This window comes from Oculina patagonica, chromosome 9, assembly GCF_052425735.1.
Source record: "Oculina patagonica isolate OP01 chromosome 9, crgOcupat, whole genome shotgun sequence".
Classification (NCBI taxonomy): domain Eukaryota; kingdom Metazoa; phylum Cnidaria; class Anthozoa; order Scleractinia; family Oculinidae; genus Oculina; species Oculina patagonica.
Window position 1 is genome coordinate 23812517 of NC_135766.1, and position 14048 is coordinate 23826564.

General features: G+C 39.7%; 2 protein-coding genes across 2 annotated transcripts; one reads left to right on the plus strand and one right to left on the minus strand.

Annotated features, from left to right (window-relative positions):
- Positions 1 to 6: 6 nt before the first annotated feature.
- LOC144666907 (lipid droplet-associated hydrolase-like) lies at positions 7 to 3446 on the minus strand. Its single transcript, XM_078528348.1, has 3 exons — positions 3219 to 3446; positions 2109 to 2641; positions 7 to 1015 (listed from the first exon to the last, which is right to left on the minus strand). The coding sequence occupies exons 1-3, from the start codon at positions 3436 to 3438 to the stop codon at positions 803 to 805; spliced, it is 966 nt and encodes a 321-aa protein (XP_078384474.1). The 5' UTR covers positions 3439 to 3446; the 3' UTR covers positions 7 to 802.
- Positions 3447 to 3519: 73 nt separating this feature from the next.
- Positions 3520 to 11326, plus strand: LOC144665644 (ubiquinol-cytochrome-c reductase complex assembly factor 1-like). Its single transcript, XM_078526909.1, has 10 exons — positions 3520 to 3567; positions 3694 to 3832; positions 5300 to 5434; positions 5705 to 5818; positions 6285 to 6357; positions 6812 to 6869; positions 7599 to 7707; positions 8545 to 8625; positions 9787 to 9830; positions 10561 to 11326. Exons 2-10 carry the CDS (start codon positions 3755 to 3757, stop codon positions 10754 to 10756), a joined length of 888 nt encoding a protein of 295 aa, XP_078383035.1. The 5' UTR covers positions 3520 to 3567; positions 3694 to 3754; the 3' UTR covers positions 10757 to 11326.
- Positions 11327 to 14048: the final 2722 nt, after the last annotated feature.

The window sequence follows — 14048 nt, forward strand, 5'->3', positions numbered from 1 at the left end:
ACAGTTGTTTACAATTTGCGTATTATGGTCTCAAATTTAAAATATTTTCCCTGAGTTGTCTGTTTCCTCCTGCACAGAAACAAATGATTAATTTAGTTCCGGAACCAAAAATATAAAAGTACAGTTAAATGAACTATGATTAAAACAATCTTTGACTTCTTTGCATTATTTATTCAGGGCTCAAAATTGCGACTGATACGGTCACATTTGCAACTAATTTTTTTCCTTTGGCAACTACAAAACTTTCTTTGCAAAAAATAGAGTCCGAAAATAACTTACTTAGGGAAAGTTATTTGTTAAGGTGAGGTTGTTTTATCTTTACATATATTTAATAATTATTGGAATTTACATCTTGCAATTTTGTGCAAGCAGAAACGAGGTATGACCAAGGTAAAATGAATTTGGCCGGTCACTGTGTCCGGAGACTCTTTGGGAATTATTTTAAGCCCTGCCATGGAAGGTTTTTTGGTTTGAATCCCCCATCCCTTTGGAATTTCCAGTTTAGCACCACCTCTGAATTTCCAATGACCTTCCTTGGGGAGTGTTGGAATATTCCCTGGAATTGTACAATAAGCAGTCATCAATTCTGGGTGGATACTCATTCATTTTCGTATCACATAATTTATGTCTGCTCAAGGCAGGTTAGACAGTAAGACTAAAGCTGTAAGATAACTCGCAGAACTTTTACCTTTAGTTGGAAACCTGGTTAATCAAAAACTAAAAAGAGTGGCAAGTCTATCCAGACAATAAAGATCTCATTAACATTATAAAAACAAGCATGTACCTAAACAGTCAATGTACATCATTGTACAATCACCTCCTCTATCCAAGGTGCCACCATTTCAGCTACTTCTTCTGAAGATTCCAAAACAAAGGCATGTTTAAACTTTCTTTCACACAAATATATCTCGCCCTCAGGAAACCTCTTTTTCATGTCTTCGTAGTAGGAGACTGGGGCCCAGTGGTCAGTTGCTCCATAGTAGAAAATCAACTTCTTTATATTTTGATCAATTACCTGAGGAAAAATTGAAAGTAAGAGAAACAGTACTTTTTAGCTAAAAAGGATTGGATTTTAACAATTCAATGGTGTGACCATAAAAATAAAAGCTATTAAACACCCCTTTTTTATGGTACTGTTTATTACTCTGTACAAGGTGTTTCTAGCTATTGACTTTTAAGTCTGTGGATGAGACCAGTGCGTGACCATTCAAAAGGAAGCTACTGAGCAGTACTTTCATATGCCTCTGTTAATAGGCCTTATTTGTATTCTCGGTATTGGACTGGAACTAGCTTGCAATGGAAGCTAATGCGGGTAATCTTCTCAAATGCAAATGACATGATTATGAAGCTGTTTTTAATGATATTCCCCAGCATGAGGCCCCAGGGGGGTACTCCGGCTTGTTAATGACGGGGATGATCGAAGGATTTTTTTGGGTTTGAAATTTTCGATTCAGGGATTTTTTGGGGTTGGAAAATTTGGCAAGTATTTTTTTGGGTGACTTGATTTAAATAGGGGATTTTTTTGGGTATTAAAAACGCAGCCTTGGCGTATTTATGGTATAATGAAATAAACAAACACTAGCGTACATTTTTGTGGTTTTCTTTGTGTTATATTATTGCCCCTCCTGGCAATTTAGGGGTAATTTGGCAAGGGATTTTTTGGGGGTTATTTTTGGTCCAGGGATTTTTTTGGGTAGTGTCTGAAGACTTAGGGATATTTTGGGTCCTGAGTTTTGCCTCCATTCGATCATCCCCGTCATTTACAAGTCAGAGTACCCCCCTGGGCATGAGGCTCCATTGCAAGCTAGTTCCAGTCCAATATCGAGAATACAAATATAGTCTATTATGCTGTACAGTGGTGGATCCAGACCTTCAGATAAGGGGGGGGGGGGTCATCCAGACCCTAGAATAAGGGCAAGGCCGGCTCTCAAAATAAATATTCTCGGCCCTTCAGGCCTCTATTTGTTCAAAAGATAAGGGGGGGGGGAGGGGGGAGAAGCTCCTAAGCATTTATTTTGTGTGGTGCTGTTTTGTTTCAGTAACTTACACTGACAATGAAAACTGAGATCTCAAACCACAGGGAATCAACACGTTATATTATTATGTACCTCTTCATCAGGGTCAACCACTTCTTTCATTTCATCGTGTGCCATTGTGAGACAACCATTTAGCGACTGTGGAGTAAGAAGTTTAAGCACAGAGTCCACTGAACCATGCAACAACTTCTTCCTGTTGCTTAACCACCAATGAACGAGTCCTTTTTTCACAAACTCGGGTAAAATGTTAAAAGCAGCAACTGCACTTATCGCCAACCACTTGAAATATGTCACCATTGGAGTCACATATCTACCACTGGGCGATATTGCCATTCTTTCGATCGTTGGAAACAACAGAATCCCCTTCGTCACATCTGTTGCTCTATGACAATTCTTAAGAAGCTGTAGTATTATGTAAGCTCCAATGGAGTGTCCAATAAGTGTTATTTTTGATTTTGGTGGAATACACTCCTCTAAAAATATCTTCTTGTGTGTGATTTGTTCTTCGAGACTGAGAGGAAATCCACTTCCTTCAGTTGCATTACTATGTGATGAAGGATAAGTCTGACTTTGGTTCACTGGATAATCTTTTGCTGGTGAATGACCTTAAATGACAAAAAGAGAAAAAAGTGTGTAACCCTTTTGTATTCCTTTAAAAAAAGATTAAAAATGGTACCACTTTCATATACCTACAGGAGGGATACCGCACTCTCTTTTCTTAGTTTAAAACTTTTTAAATCCCTACCCTTTTATATATCTAGTGCCTGTAAAAGGTAACTTTTTCAGACAGATCCTCCCGGTATAGTCCACTATCGATATGGGGAGGGCCCCCTCCCCGTCTCCCTCCCTGTTTGGCGAACTCAGGTGTTGGTTTGAGAAGGATAGTGCAGAAGAAATTGTATCCAGAATTAAGTACGGGGCTTTAGGAAAATGTTACTCATGATATTAAAGCAAGTTTATCCTAAATGTTGGTAAGATTACCGCAGCAGCCCCATACATTAATTATGGAGACATTAATAATGCATGCATGTATAAACTATTTCAGTTTATATCACTATACACAAACAGCACTGCAATCATGAAAAGAACGAGTAAGTCAGAAAATTGTATGCATAGTCAATGCATGGGGCTGTGCGGAAATCTGGCCTTAATATTTTATACAAGCTTCAAGATCCGATTTACCAGCATGTGAAATAGCGTACACCGGGCTCGCTCCCTGCAGGGCGTCAAATAAAGTCGAGATGAAAACATCATAAAACTCCACCAAACCAGGATTTCCGGGAATGACCACAATCACGTGTTCGTTAACTTTGTTCTGTGGTAAAATTTTGGATACAACCGTCGGAAGACCATTCACAGTAACAACTTCTTTGACAAGTTTCGACGTGCTAGAAGCCGCCATCTTGGTTGACCGTGTCCTTGTCTCCTTGACGGATAGACTGGGTATTAGTATTTACCGCTGGCGCAGAGAAACAGCGGTCTCAAAAATATTGCATAAGGAAAGATGGCCGGCGTTTCTCGTGGAAAGAAGGTCATTTTCAAAGAAATTTAACACACTTATAACGTTATTTTCACGCTTCAGCTGAGTGATTTGTGAACTTGTTTTTCGTTTAGAAGGAAAACGGCTAACTTGAAGCGTTTTATTGTGTATTTCCAGACGACGCTAGTCGAGAAAGTTTAGCAGCGGCGCATGATCACTGGTTCTGTTGATATTCAGAATGGGCTCGATTGCTGCTGGCAGTTTGAGACGTTTGTTGTTAATGAATACGGCCTACCATAACATAAGGGTCATTCAGGTAATTGGCAGCACTCGTTTTTTGTGATATAAGTTACTGGAATAATGTTCGTTTTTTTTAATTTTATTACATTCTGGTTACATAACATGGCCTCTGATTGAGTGATTGGTAGGCTAGTAAGGTGCCCAGGGGGGTACTCTGGCTTGTAAATGACGGGAATGATAGAATGGAGGCAAAACTCAGGACCCAAAAAAACCCTTAAGTCTTCCAACATTACCCAAAAAAATCCCTGGACCAAAAAATAACCCACAAAAAATCCCTTGTCAAATTACCCCTAAATTGCCAGGGTGCAATTATATAACAAAAAGAAAACCATAAAAAATTGAACGCTCGTTTTTGTTTATTCATCATACCATAAATACGTGAAGGCCGCGCCAAGGCACTTTAGTTCGTTTTTAATACCCCCAAAAATCCCCTATTTAAATCAAGTCACCCCAAAAATACTTGCCAAATTTTCCAACCCAAAAAAATCCCGGAATCGAAAATTTCAAACCCAAAAAAATCCTTCGATCACCCCCGTCATTTACAAGCCGGAGTACCCCCCTGGGGTAAGGTGTTTTTGCATGACGCCATGAGAACACAGCTATACTGTTAAGTCTTGTTGCATAACCACTTTTTCAGATACATGTTAAGTTTAGATCATACTGATACAGTCAACTCTCTCTTAACGGACACCTCTATAAGACGGACACCTCCATAAGACGGACACCTGGTTATGGTCCCTGCCGTTTTTCAGTCATTTTACTGTAAGAAAACTCTCTGTAAGACGGACACCTCTCTAAGATGGACAACGGACACTATGAAACCGCCAACGGACACGCACAAAAAGTTATTTTTAAGTGAATAATACTTCAAAACTTGTTATCGACATATAGCATATTAGGTCAGCAGATTTAGAATAGCAAAATACCGCTAAAACGCATTACTTCTTTTCTTAAACTTGTATATGGGCACCAAAATTTCAGTTTTCTACTTACAGGATTAGCGTTTGTTATTAACAAACAAGTTAAATTTCTGATATTATTTTAGTTCCACTTTATAGGTTTTGCTAACGTAAGCAACTAAAAACAGACTAAAAACAGTGCACTAAAAACAGTGCACTCGTTGTGCATAGCCGTTTAGCTTCATCGTCTCAAAATTTCTGGTGTCACGTTACCTCGACTCTCTATAAGGCGGACACCTCTCTAAGACGGACAGTTGGGGCCGGTCCCGACGGTGTCCGTCTTAGAGAGAGTTGACTGTATACAGATTTTGATAGAATTCAAAAGTTGCTTTTCAGTACCCCCATGCCCAGCTGTTGGGTGCCAACAATATAATAACGACTCCCATGTCACAGACCATGTAATAATATGAGTCTTCAGCCAGAACGAAATCCAGTTATCTGATCTGACAGTTATTTGTTGTTTCATTCATTAGGCAGGTTAGGATTAGAAGAAGTCTTTCTTCAGCTTTTTATTTTCTTCCTAGGCTCCACTGAGCTGCTTAGCTTGTAGACAGGTGCAGCTTTTCACCAATGAGCATGGGTCCCAGGATAAGATGACAAAATACAATTTGAACAATCCTGCTACTCAGTATTCTGCAAGATTTCAGTCAACTGCACAGGTATAGAGTCGTCAATCAGAACAAACTAGAATATTCTAAAAAAATAAAAACTATGGCGCACAAAATCAAGTTGTAATTTTCCTATTGTTTGTTAGTGTTAAATTAATCACTTTTCCAACATGCAGTCATTCTTTAACTCCCATTCACTATTGATCTTACCTTAGTGGCCTTAAATTCAGATTTCTATTTTTTTCATACCTTGCTCCTTCATACCTTATATAAAGAACGGTGGCAACATATTTTTCTCTTATCTTCCAATGTTTATACCAGGGATCAGAGACCAGTGTTGATGCGATGGAAAACAAACTAGAAAATGGAGGGACATTGATGGACAGAATCCTCAGGGTTCTAAGAGTGGTGGCTGCACCAATGGTGAAGAAAACGGTAAATCTTGATTTCATTCAGAATGCGCACTCATAGCATGCAATTAGCAATGCATGACACCACATCTTCAAGCTTTTCATACATTCCATTTCGTTCGCAAAACCTTGTGAAGGTCTGCAGCAAAATTTTAAAAGATAAAATATGTTTGGCAATACAGTCTGACATTGTACTTTCTTGGGCATGCACAGACCTTAAATTTAATCTGAAATTTTTTGCCAGTCTTAATTTTATGGATTTTTCTGGCACTACAAACATTGCACATGTTTGCTCCTTTTTTAGCATGGCAGATTTTGCTGGAAAGGAGTATAATTAATGATTACATGCAATGTATTTGATAGATATGGTTGGTTGAATAATGACAAGTGCTTTATGGAAGCAACTGACCAATAAAAAGTTTTTGAGGCTCTATTTAAACATTCAATGACCATTGTAAGTTGTATTTATAATTGTTATTGTTTGTGTGTAGGTCTTAGTAGGCAGTGCAAGAAACATGTATAATTGTTGTGTAGAAGGGATGAACTTTGAAGAGTTTTTTGAAGGTAAATTGGTGATTATGCTTTTGCAACATTGTGCGATCTTAGTTTCCTTGTTTTTTTTTCTTAATTATCAGCTTTTACTACTTTTTGTGCTAAAAAATATAACAACATTTCAAGATTTGCATGGGAATTAATTTATTCTTTTTGAGTTTGGAACCGCACCCTAAAAGGGAAGCCTCCAGCCATGCGGCCCATACTGCCTGAGCTTATCCCTGTTTCTATTAAGTGGCTAGGAATAATTTTATTTCTATTTCTCCCTGAATGGGATGCTAGTCGATGGCAGGGTTACCCCCCAGCATTATGTCGTCGGTTTCTTGCCCAGGAACACAACAGAGTGTTTCCGACCAGGCTAGAACCCGGACAGCTCAATCTGTAGTCCAGCATGCTGACCATTAGGTCACAACGCCTCCCACAAGCTATAGAGTTTATTATTTTTTGTGGTGTTCTTTTCTCATAGCATGTGAATTACCTGACACATTGCAATCATGGTTTAGCATACTTCATCTCCATATATGGTAAGTTTGTTTCAGTCAGTGCTAACTCCAATCCATGATTGTTAGTTTTCGGAACTCAAAAGGGAAGCTTCAAGCCATGCAGCCCATACTCCTAGAGCTTATCCCAGTTTCTGTTTTTAAAAGCGGCTAGGGATATTTCTACTCCCTCTGAATAGGATGCTAGTCCATCCCAGGGTACCCCCAGCATTATGTTGCTGGTACCCATTTAAACAACTGGGTGCAGAGAGGCACTGTGAGAGTAAAGTGTCTTGCCCCCATTGACCCCAGCCAGGGCTTGAACATGGACCGCTCGATCTGGAGTTCGGTGCTCTAACCGTTAGGCTCCCGCACGTCCATTTTAGAACTTAGTGTGCCATTTACCGTAATGATTCGATTTAGCGCCCTCCTTCCAATAAGTGCCCCCTTTCGAATAAGCGCCCCCATTCAAATGTGTTTTTGTCAATAAGCGCCCCTATTCCAATAAGTGCCCCAATTCTAATAATCTCCCCCATTCTTAAAAGGACCCGTATTCCAATAAGCGCCCCTATTGTAGATAACTGTCCCTACTGAAGTCATCGACGTCGAATAGATAAATCGAATCATAATGGTACTGATGTATATGGGTGATACATTTAGTTAATAAAATAAATGGACCCTAAAAAGTGGTTTGAAGTCTGTTCATATTTAGCAGGTGGTTCAACAGAGCAAAGCCTCGTGGCTCAGTGTTAATTTGTTTATGTTGTTTTGAAGGATGTGTTTGGTGCGACTGAAGACTGAGGGCAAAGATGGCAAGTTCATGTTCAAGAAACTTGTTCAAATGATGTGGTTTGATGTGGAGGAGAGGATTAAGAACCTTGGGGTAGGGAAAGCATTAAGTGATTTAATTTTAAACCTCTTTGCCTTTTGTGGCAGGCTGTGAAATTAAAGGATCTGATCATCTCACAAAAAAAGGACTCAACCAAATATTTTGTAAATAAAAATCTGGGGGCACAGAGGGGTGAGAGTGCAGGAGTTAAGGGGGCAGAAGTCTACAGGAGACAGTATGCTGGATTTTCAAAGTGGAAAATACTGCGGAACCCTGTTAGAATGAACCTTGATATAACAAAGTTACAGTATAACAAACAAGTCATTGTTCTACAGCCTAACCAAGTTACTAACTTACAGTAAAATGTGTTGGAACAGAGCCCCAGTATTAAGAATCCCCTGTTATATTGATCACATTATCCAGTCCCTTTGCACTTTCATTTATCAAGGTTTCACTGCAGAAAAATTTGCAGTATTTTGTGATAGAAAAGCACAAAGTGAGTTGGTACTGTAAGGGGTGCTAGCTGGAGGTGTAGAAATACTGGAAATTGGAGGATCAGATCTTCCCCCACCCCTCTGTCCCCACTGCCATCCCCTCACAGTACAGTCAAAACTGAATTGTGATTGAAATAAATGCCCAATTTCCTCATTGAAACATGCCCACAGGGAATCATGATTTCCAGCTGTAATGAGTATTGCCAAGTTAAGAATGTTTTTTGTTGAATAATACAACTACCGTGATTCTCAACAGGTGTGTCTCATGGAAGGAATTGGGCATTGTGTCTACTTTTTGTTAGTGTCAGCAAATCCCGTTTTTGAGGTTTGAATAAAACAGGAAATGCATGAAAAAAGGTAATAAAGATAATTCTGGATGTGTGTTTTTTTTTTTCAGACCATTGACTCAGTTGTGACAAAAGATACCTTACAAGCACTAGTGAGGCAGTTTTATGGGCTTACAATTGCATATGACGAGGTAATAATTAAAAGAGATCAGGGCCCGTTGCATAAAGCAAATTAAGATGAAGTGGGATTTCCTGCAACTTTTCCGTGCGTTCTGCTGGATGTTTTCGCAGTGTCATGGTTTTTCCTGGTCCGCCTTTGCCTGATTCATCCATAATGGCACAGGAGAAAATCCTCCCGGAACACAGAAATGTTTGCAGAAAATCCCAGTTACAGTAGTTTTATGTAACTTTATGCAACCAGGCCCAGATCAGATCAGATCATATCATAATTAATATCCATAGTTAATAAATTATACTGATTAAGCCAGGGGTAAGGACATAAGTCTTCAAGTGAAGCGTTACCACAATCAAGTAAAAAGGTATTAATTTAAAGGTCAGACTACAGAATAATTGTCTTTTTTTGGTCTGCACAAGAAAAAAGAGAATGAAAATACTATCTGAGGCCGAAGAGTTAAAGAAAAGCATCGAAGATGCACTAAACAAGAGGGTCGTTTCTTCGTACTGTTGCATTTAAGCAAACTAAACTGTGCTACTTGCAAAAACCTGTTTCTTCGTCAAACCTGCTACGACCTCTCAGCAAGCATTCATTGATTCATTCTTGACGGAAGGGAGCTAAACATATTCTTATTTAAAGTTTGATTATTCTTTCATCACATTAGTATTCTAGGGTGCCTGTGAGTATCAGCATGTTAGTGTGGCGAGTTGTAAAGTTGATGATTTTGTTTGCTCAACCGTTAACGTTAATTATTATACATTGGTGTCACCAGCTTGATTTTGATTGGCTATAAGCACGCAGCTAATTCTTGCTTGCTGTTTCTCTTACGTCATACCTACAGACATTAGATTTTACATATGTAGAAGTGACGTCATACCTACAGACAATAGTTTTATGCATGCAGAAGTGACGAAAGGTTGTAAGCTTATAAAAGTATATTTTGTGCGCGCTCTTGTATTTACAAGTGCAGCTCAGGAATGTGCATAATAAAACAATTATTGGATTCGGATTTCGCATGATAGCGATAATTATCAAGGCATCAGTCTCTGTTATCCGCCTCAGCCTTCGGCTTCAGCAGATAATAGAAACTTTGGCCTTGATAATTATCGCTATCATGCTCAACCTCATCCAATAATTGTTAATTAACAGTAATATTGTTTGAAATGTTACTTTACAGGGTCTGTTGTGTGATGACACTGTACTGGCCACAGTTCTGTGGAGGTTAGTGTCATTTTCTCTTTTCTCTACTTCGTCACTGAAGCCTTGAATAGTGACTAATTGCCCAATGTAAAGTTCCGAGGTTAACGAGCCGGTGGCTTTCCCTCCCTGTTTTGGGAGATCGCTTCTTAAATAGTTCGCTACTTTAATTCGGGCTGCCAAATAGCCTTCCAACAAGCTTTCTTCCCCCACCTCTGAGAGAGCTTTATCGCGGGCTAGGTAGATAATACGTGCACTGTACAACTATATTGTAGTGGATTAAATTTGCAAAAAATCAGGCATTGTCATATGAAACCAGTTGAGAATGAAGCTTGCAAAGAGTTTCCATCGAAACCGAGTGATATATGTTTTCCCTGGAACTAAAGATCATCAAGGCGTTATTAAGGCGCCTCGTTAGCTTCGAGGCGTTATCCACGCAGACTGTCAGACTGAACGATGATGTTTTTAAATTTTATTGAATTTTTAAATTGTTATTATAATAGTGAATTTTTTCTATCTTCTCAATATTAGGATGTCTTTTTATATGTCTTTTTAAATTTTTAATTTGTACACGGCCCCACAAGCTTTTAGCTTGAAACTTTTTTACCGTGTTTAAATAATTTATTAAAAAAAAAAAAAAAAAAAATCAAAAATGAACATCATTTCAATATTTATTTAATTATTTAAACAAATGACGGATTGGGCTTAAATTCTTGTTATAGAAGTCGTCTTAATTTATCTGATTGATTTGCAGAAATTTGTTTTATAACAAAGAGCGAACGGACGCAGAACAGCTTGCCCGCCTGGTGGAGTACGTTAGAAAAAACGTACAGCATTTGGACAGCGTTTCCAGTGAACAAATTCTCTGTGATGGAAATATCACATGGCTGCCGTTTAAAGAGGAAGCAAAAGTGGAGACTGAAAGTGGAGAAGATTCTAAAGAACTTTGATTGATGCTTTGATCAAGAGGATAATTGGAACTTTTATATCTGCGGACATTTTGATTATTCATTGGTTAATTTCTCACGGAATACGTCTTTCAAATGTAAATTCCCTTGCTTACTCCGCCGTAGTGTAGGAGCTCTCGTAAGCTTGTCATTCTACTGGTCCTCTAGTGTAGCAGTTGCTATTGTCTCTGGGGCAAGGGGCATTGTTTCTGTTGTTTGTTTTATTGTTCTCTCTAAGGGCAGCGAGCCATTTATTTGAGAGCTTGCGATAGGTGCTATCCAACCTCAACTCCGGGCTAATTCGCTAATGGGGCGAAGGAATTATAATGTATACAAAAATACTTCCACACCAAAGAAAAACTTAAAATAATAGTCTGTTGGAGTTGAAAATAACTAAAGATTTAACAACAAACCAAGATGAAACAATGATGGTAAAGATTTGAGCAGGATTGAGAAAGATTACTAACGACTTGATAGGAAAACGCGAGAACGGCGACTGTAAACAGACTTGTGAAAGAGCCTTGATTTATTTCCATTACAAGTGTTCGCTCGCCAGTTTTCCCATCATTTTAATTTTTGTTTGCCCTTATTGTCTACCTGCGTCTCTGACGATGCGAGCTTGGATCCTATGAACACTGCTTCGGATTAGCTGGTTATTAGTGCAGAATGCACTATTGTGATGGTTTGGTGGGTTGTCGTCTGCTAAACCCCTCAGGCGCTAAAACTATGTGTAACTTTATCACCATTTAATTATTCAATTAATTAATTATTTCTGTAAGGGGGAGGGGGTGGGGAGCAACAGATCGTGTGCCCTTGGTAAATGGGAAGTCTATTTCGACACATTGAAGAGCTCAAAGGTTTTTTGTTTCAAAAAGCACAGCTCTCTTGTACTGTTCTCTCTGGAAGAAAATTTTGTGCTAAACGCATGCGTAATTGACGCGACTCACGTTTCGTGCGGAAGGACCCCGTGCGCTAGTTAAACCGCAATTAGACACTAGCGTCACAGCTAAATTGCCCTTTAAAAAGATGATCTGTTGTAACATCTCAGACGTTTTTCGATAATATCTTGTTACAATCGATGTCGCTTAACCGTACCTCATCGCGTTCATCCGTTTTCAACAAAAGTATCGTTCACAAGGAAAAGGAAAAGTATCTTTTTGCTGTTTCAAACAATATTCAAACCGACGAATAAAATAGCAGGATTTTAGAAGTTTTGTATCAAAGCCTACGTGATTGCTTCAATCGGTCGAATTCTTTTAGAATCCGTGCGTTTTAATTAGACAAGTCATCACAGCAGTCTAAGAGAAAACAATTCATGTTACTCGACACTTCCTTCCTTTATTTTTCTTCATCAGTTGACTAACTTCCGTTTTTGTAACCTCGCTTGAGGGCCTTTGAAGAAGAGTTGTCCGGCAGGAGGGTACCCCCAACCAGCCATCCCGGGCGAGGGAAGAAGTTGGGGGGGGTGACGGGAGTCACCGTTGGGTGGGTGACTGGGAGCGAGCCACGTTGGCGGTATAAATTCTTCTCGATGTTAGCGTTCTAAAGGCCGCCAAAAGCACAAACCTCGCGTTGAGGGCAAGTGCGTGAAGGACCTCATGCGTGTAAAAGAAGGGGGGAGAGGTCTCTCCTACCAGGGCCCACTCAATGGCCTGAGAGGGGCGGTGAAAGCGTTATGTTTGAACAGATCCACACTACGTCCCGGCACGGGAGGTACGTGTTACAGAGGGGGAGGACTGGGCCCGACTCACTGCATTTTAACGTCGATTGATCGGCCGTGTGTGTGACCTTTTACTAAAGGAAATCCTTCTCCGGTATATGGGCTGTCACATGATTTTTGATTTGCTTCAAGGAAATCCTTATCCTGTATATGGGCTTTCACATGATTTTGTGATTTGCTTCAGTCAAAATCGAAATGTATCACGATCGGTCGTTCAACATCTTACAAGTAAACATGAAACAGCGCTTAAACTGAAAAAGTGAACTCATTGTATGTATTCTCAATCAAAGTTATTATAACAATGTCAATTGATTGGCCATATTGCATTCTGCACTACCCTTTGAGTCTCTGAGTTTTTGAATTTATTGACAGACTACTTTACGAAACGTTTTTCGCTATGGAATTTCAATACACACTAAAGTGCCTCTGTACATATAGCAAATAAACGTGTTTTTACATGAAAGAATATCCGCGTGTTTACATGTAATGATCAGCGCGAGATCTACTTGACCGTCAAAGGATTCAAATCCGACCGGTGTTTACAAACACACATGTAATTTTTTCATCTAAATAGTGATGAAAAAATCCCCTTTATAGCCCAACGGGTTGTGCGGTTTCCCCAAGTAACAGCTGATTAAAATTTAAGCAAGAAGCTTGAAAAAAGCTTACACCGGGCGATTAAACCAATTCTTTGGTTTGAAAGGCACGGCGCCACACCATAAAATTGTTTTCACTGTCACGCAACAAAAATACAAATTAAGAAACCATTCAGTGAATGAAGTCAAGAAAACGGGATACTGTAGGAAAGTAAGAAAGAAGTCGTTTCTCCAAATTTCAGGTCTGTGCGTTATCCCAAACTTCAAATATTCGTCGAAACGTTTTGCACAAATTTACAGAGCCCAGTATGGAGTCGCCAATCTGGTACACCAATCTGGCGGCTATCTGGACTAGGAGAGTTAAATGCCTTGATCGATGCATATCAGTTTCCCAGTAAGATGATGACGTAAGGCCAGGTTGAAAAAAACGCCAGAAATCAAATTAACGCCGAGGACGTTTATTTTTAACTCCTTGCATCTTACAGCGTAGGGAAGACGCGGTGGCCTGATGATTAATGCGCTAAACTCCGGATCGAGTGGTCTGGGTACGATTGCCTGGACGAGGCAATGCGTTGTGTTTTGGGGCAAGACACTTTACTCTCATAGTGCCCCTCTCCATCCAGCTGTATAAATGGGTACCGGCGAATTTACTGCTCGGGGTAACCCTGCAATTGACTATCATCCCATCGGGGGGGGGGGGGGGGGTAGAAACACTCCTAATCATTTTACCTTGTGGGCACAGCGGTTATCAGGCGCCTGGCGTTCTATCAAGAAAATACAGTAAAGGACCCTGACAAGGCTTTCAGGGTTCAGGCTCAGGGAAAAAGTAGAGAGGGCCAAAAGCGTAATGTGATCGTGTGATATTGGGCAGCGAGCGAGCGAGTTTATGAGCGAGCAAGCAAGTGACGCAAGTGTACTACGAGCTCACTTCAAACTGGAATCAAAAGTGGTATCTATATTTTTACGACTAAAGCCAACG

Bases quoted from the DNA above. Each gene is read 5' to 3' on its own strand.
- LOC144665644 (XM_078526909.1), top strand. From the start codon at position 3,755: ATGGGCTCGATTGCTGCTGGCAGTTTGAGACGTTTGTTGTTAATGAAT. The intron at 3,833-5,299 runs GTAATTGGCAGC...TTTTCTTCCTAG, and splicing joins ATAACATAAGGGTCATTCAG to GCTCCACTGAGCTGCTTAGC. The intron at 7,708-8,544 runs GTAGGGAAAGCA...TTTTTTTTTCAG, and splicing joins AGAGGATTAAGAACCTTGGG to ACCATTGACTCAGTTGTGAC.
- LOC144666907 (XM_078528348.1), bottom strand. From the start codon at position 3,438: ATGGCGGCTTCTAGCACGTCGAAACTTGTCAAAGAAGTTGTTACTGTG. The intron at 2,642-3,218 runs GTAAATCGGATC...TTGTCATTTAAG, and splicing joins GTACGCTATTTCACATGCTG to GTCATTCACCAGCAAAAGAT. The intron at 1,016-2,108 runs GTACATAATAAT...ATTTTTCCTCAG, and splicing joins TGGTTGACCCTGATGAAGAG to GTAATTGATCAAAATATAAA.